Source organism: Elephantulus edwardii, unplaced genomic scaffold, assembly GCF_000299155.1.
Source record: "Elephantulus edwardii isolate Elephantulus edwardi_28Jun2011 unplaced genomic scaffold, EleEdw1.0 scaffold00139, whole genome shotgun sequence".
NCBI classification, from domain to species: domain Eukaryota; kingdom Metazoa; phylum Chordata; class Mammalia; order Macroscelidea; family Macroscelididae; genus Elephantulus; species Elephantulus edwardii.
Window position 1 is genome coordinate 317,240 of NW_006399889.1, and position 3,646 is coordinate 320,885.

A 3,646-nucleotide genomic window follows, 5' to 3' on the forward strand; every position below is an offset into this window, starting at 1 on the left:
CTGTGGTGCTGGAGAAGAGTATTGAGAGTACCATGGACTGCTAGGAAAACAAACAGTTTCATCCTGGAAAGGGTTAAACTGGGTGGCTCCTTGGAGGGAAGGATTCTGAGGCTCTGTCTAACATACTTTGGACAAGTTGTAAGGAGATACCGGTCCTTGGAGAAGGACATCATGCTTGGGAGGGTGGAGGGACAGCGCAGGAAGGGAAGACCCTCTATGAGGTGGATTGATTCAATGACTGGGGTAGTCTAGATGGGTGTGTCAGAGGCAGTGCGATTGGCACAGGGCAGAGCAGAGTTTAGGGCTGTTGTACATAGGGTCGCTATGAGTCGCAAGCAACTCCATGGCACATAACAAAAACAACAAACAACATACCTAATAGTGGAATAGCTAGGTCAAAGATACTTGTATTTTCAGCTCTTTAAGGAAACATCAAACAGCTTTCCATAGTGATTGCACCATCTTATTTTCCTACCAGGAGTGTATGAGAGTTCCAATCTCTTCACACCCTCATCAGTATTTGATGTTAACTGTCTCATTGAACATTGCTATTATTGCTTGGTTGAGATGAAATCTCATTGTTGTTTTGATTTGCATTTCTCTAATATCTAGGGATCTTGAGCATTTCTTGAGGATGTATTTGTTGGCCACCAAATGCCATTTTTGGTGAAGTAGCTACACGTATCTTCTGTCCAGTCAGAAATTTTAGTTTTTTTGACCCTTGGTACTTGCTTCCTACTTACCAAACTTATATTTAGCAACCTTGAAACACCAGAGATTTTTAGCAGTCAATTTCATGTCTAGGATAAGTTTTAATTTCTCATGGTGTTTCTCATTATTTTACCCAAAATGCTCAGCCTGGGTTTTGACTTCTAAATAGACATAGCAAGAATAATACAAGGAGTAGGCAGACACTTGTGGGAAGATGGACTTGTGAAAACTTTATTTTTAGGAATTTTGACTAAAACATATTGGTATACTATTTTGAAAAATCTACTTGATTATTTTATTTATTTCTTGATTGATTGATTGTCAAAAACATGTATGAGGAGCCAAGAGGGTAAGGTGTAGGAGCAGAAGGGTGAAGATGAGTAGGGATGAAATCACAGGGTTGTGCAATTTGGTGGATAGAGGGAGTGTGTAAAGGAAATGAGAAAAATCTCAGGGGAACTGGAAGAGACAGGATAATGGTGGGCCTAATCCAATGGTGATTAATTTTATTTTTTTTTTTACAAAGAGATTGTCTTTTATTTGTGGTTTTCCCTTTTGGGAACAGGGATGCAGACTCTGGCTGCTTCATGTTGAGATGAAGGTGGAGGGAAGCCCACTTTAACACTTAACTGGTGGTTTTGAGTTGAAGCTGCATGCCTTCTTGTTCAGTTGGAAGATACTTTCATGACATTTTCTGCCTTCTGGACTGCAAAATGTTTGTGTGGGTGAGTGCAGTGTGAGTGGCTGGCTGAACTTTGAGGTTCCATCCACCTTTACTTTCTTAGCTGGCAGTTTTATTTCCTTTTTGTCTCTGGAACTGGGCTCAGGGTTCAGGTTCTGGAACAAGACTCAGTGTTCAGGTTACCTATAGGGAAGGGAGCAAACCTTAGAGAGAACCAACTTGTGAGTTACAAAGAAAAGTGCTTTGGAGGTGTTATTCACAGGGCTACTGGAGAAGGAGATGGAGGAAAGTGGTTTAGATAAAGTTCCTCATACACGCCAGGCAGCTCTCCCCAGGGGCCAGGCAGCTCTCCAGGGGCAGGGCAGCTCTCTGCTGCCAGGGGTTTCTCCCCACGGGCCAGATGGCTCTCCCCCAACCCCAAAACTCTTCTAAGGTCTAGACCTTGCACCCTACTGGGGACCGCGGCTGGGGACAGCACTTCTGGCTCTAGCACCACCATCTCCCTCCTCTCTGCCAAGTGGTCTAATTGTAACTCGAAGTAGGTATTATTACTTTGTCCTTCCACAAATGGAAAAGGGGCTTCCAGAGTGGTGAACAGACCCACTTAAGGTTGAAAAAGTAATAAAGGCAGTAGAACAAGGATTCAAACCAAGGTTGTGTGAGGTGGTGAGCTCTGCACAGCGCTTAGGTTGGCCATCTTTCGTCTTCCTCTGCAAGCAAAATCCTGCTGAAGATCATTTGCAAAATGGCCAGAACGGTACATGCAGGCTGTGATTGTGGAAGCACTTCCCAGTTATTTTCTTTATATAAAATTATTTGAGTGTCCAAGGAAGCTTTCTTATCATAAGATTTTCATTTTTGTTTGAATCCAACAAAATAATGTAAAAATTTCCATTCAATGTTTTGTCAAAATAAATTGCCAAGTAAAAAGTATGTATTTTCTGTTTTAAGACATAGGGGACAAAGATGTTGAGAAACTGGCCTGTCATCTGGGTCTGGGGTACAATTACATTTGCTGACCACTTTGATTGACTTGCTTCAGCTTTCTTGTCATTTGCAGAACCCAGCTGGTGACTCCAGACTTCCCAAAGCAGAGCCTGAACAGGAAATGGAACAACTGAAGACACAAGTGATTCGCCTTCAAGCTGAAAAGGCAGATCTGCTAGGCATTGTATCCGAGTTACAGCTCAAATTGAACTCAAGCGGCTCCTCGGAAGACTCCTTTGTTGAAATTAGGATGACTGTAAGTTTTGTAAAAATCAAATTATAAAACCTCACCTGGACAGTTTAAACCATGGTAACATTACTTTTTAACACAAAGAAGTCAAATAATGAGGAGATGTTAGTGTATCAAAGATAAATTGACTCATTTTTTTAAAAAAATAACATAGTGCCTTAGAAAAGTTGTCATAACTTAAATGGAAAACTATTGGCATTGAAACATAGTGACTTTAATGAGGAAAGAGTTCTTTTTTTTTTCCTTTCCTTGTTTTGTACTGTTGAATTGGATCTGACTGGCACAGGAGGAAATTTGCCCCTCCTTCTCCAGCAGAACATTTGGTGGATTTGAACCGGGCTCCTTCAGGATTGCAGCACAGCTTCTTGCCACGAGGCCACCAGAGCTCCCAAGAGTTCATTGTTTCAATTATTCTTTTGTTTTTGTTTGCTTCTTTTTTTTCCTATATGGCTTAACAAACCAGACAAAAATACGAGCATAAACATTCTATCATTTTGCAGACCACATCTCAAAATTGTGTTAAGTAGTTCATTTAAATGAACACAGTCATGATCAAATGTAGTCAATGAGTGACTTTTAAGCATTTTTAAATACTAAGTTTTTTAAACAAAATCTTATGAAGAGTCATGGTATGTTTATACATAAGGAGTTTCGTGTTGAAATGATGAATAAGACAAGAGGACCTACTGTTATCTTGTCTATTCAGTGCTGTTTAGAAGTTAGATCTGGCAATAAGACAAGAAAGAAGAATAAAATGTATTCAAAATTATAAAAAAGAGGTAAAATAATTCTTTTCACGGATTACGTGAATATATAAATTCCCAAAGAGTGTGCAGGAAATCTTTTAGAGCCAGTAGTGGAATTTAGTAGATTTGGAGAATACAAGTCAACAAAAATCAGTTGATTTTCTATACACCAGCAATGAAAGATCTGAAAGGAAATTAGAGCATCATTTTTATTTATAGTAACATCCAAGAGAGAGAGATGTAATCAAGGATGCTTTAGGCAGAATATTA

General features: G+C 39.7%; 1 protein-coding gene across 1 annotated transcript in view; it reads left to right on the forward strand.

The window, feature by feature from the left end:
- OPTN (optineurin) overlaps positions 1 to 3,646 on the forward strand; it is a 64,664-nt gene that overhangs the window by 9,959 nt on the left and 51,059 nt on the right. Inside the window, exon 3 of the mRNA XM_006894270.1 lies at positions 2,454 to 2,636. Coding sequence (XP_006894332.1) covers positions 2,454 to 2,636 — 183 coding nt within the window. The remainder of the gene's footprint in view (positions 1 to 2,453; positions 2,637 to 3,646) is intronic.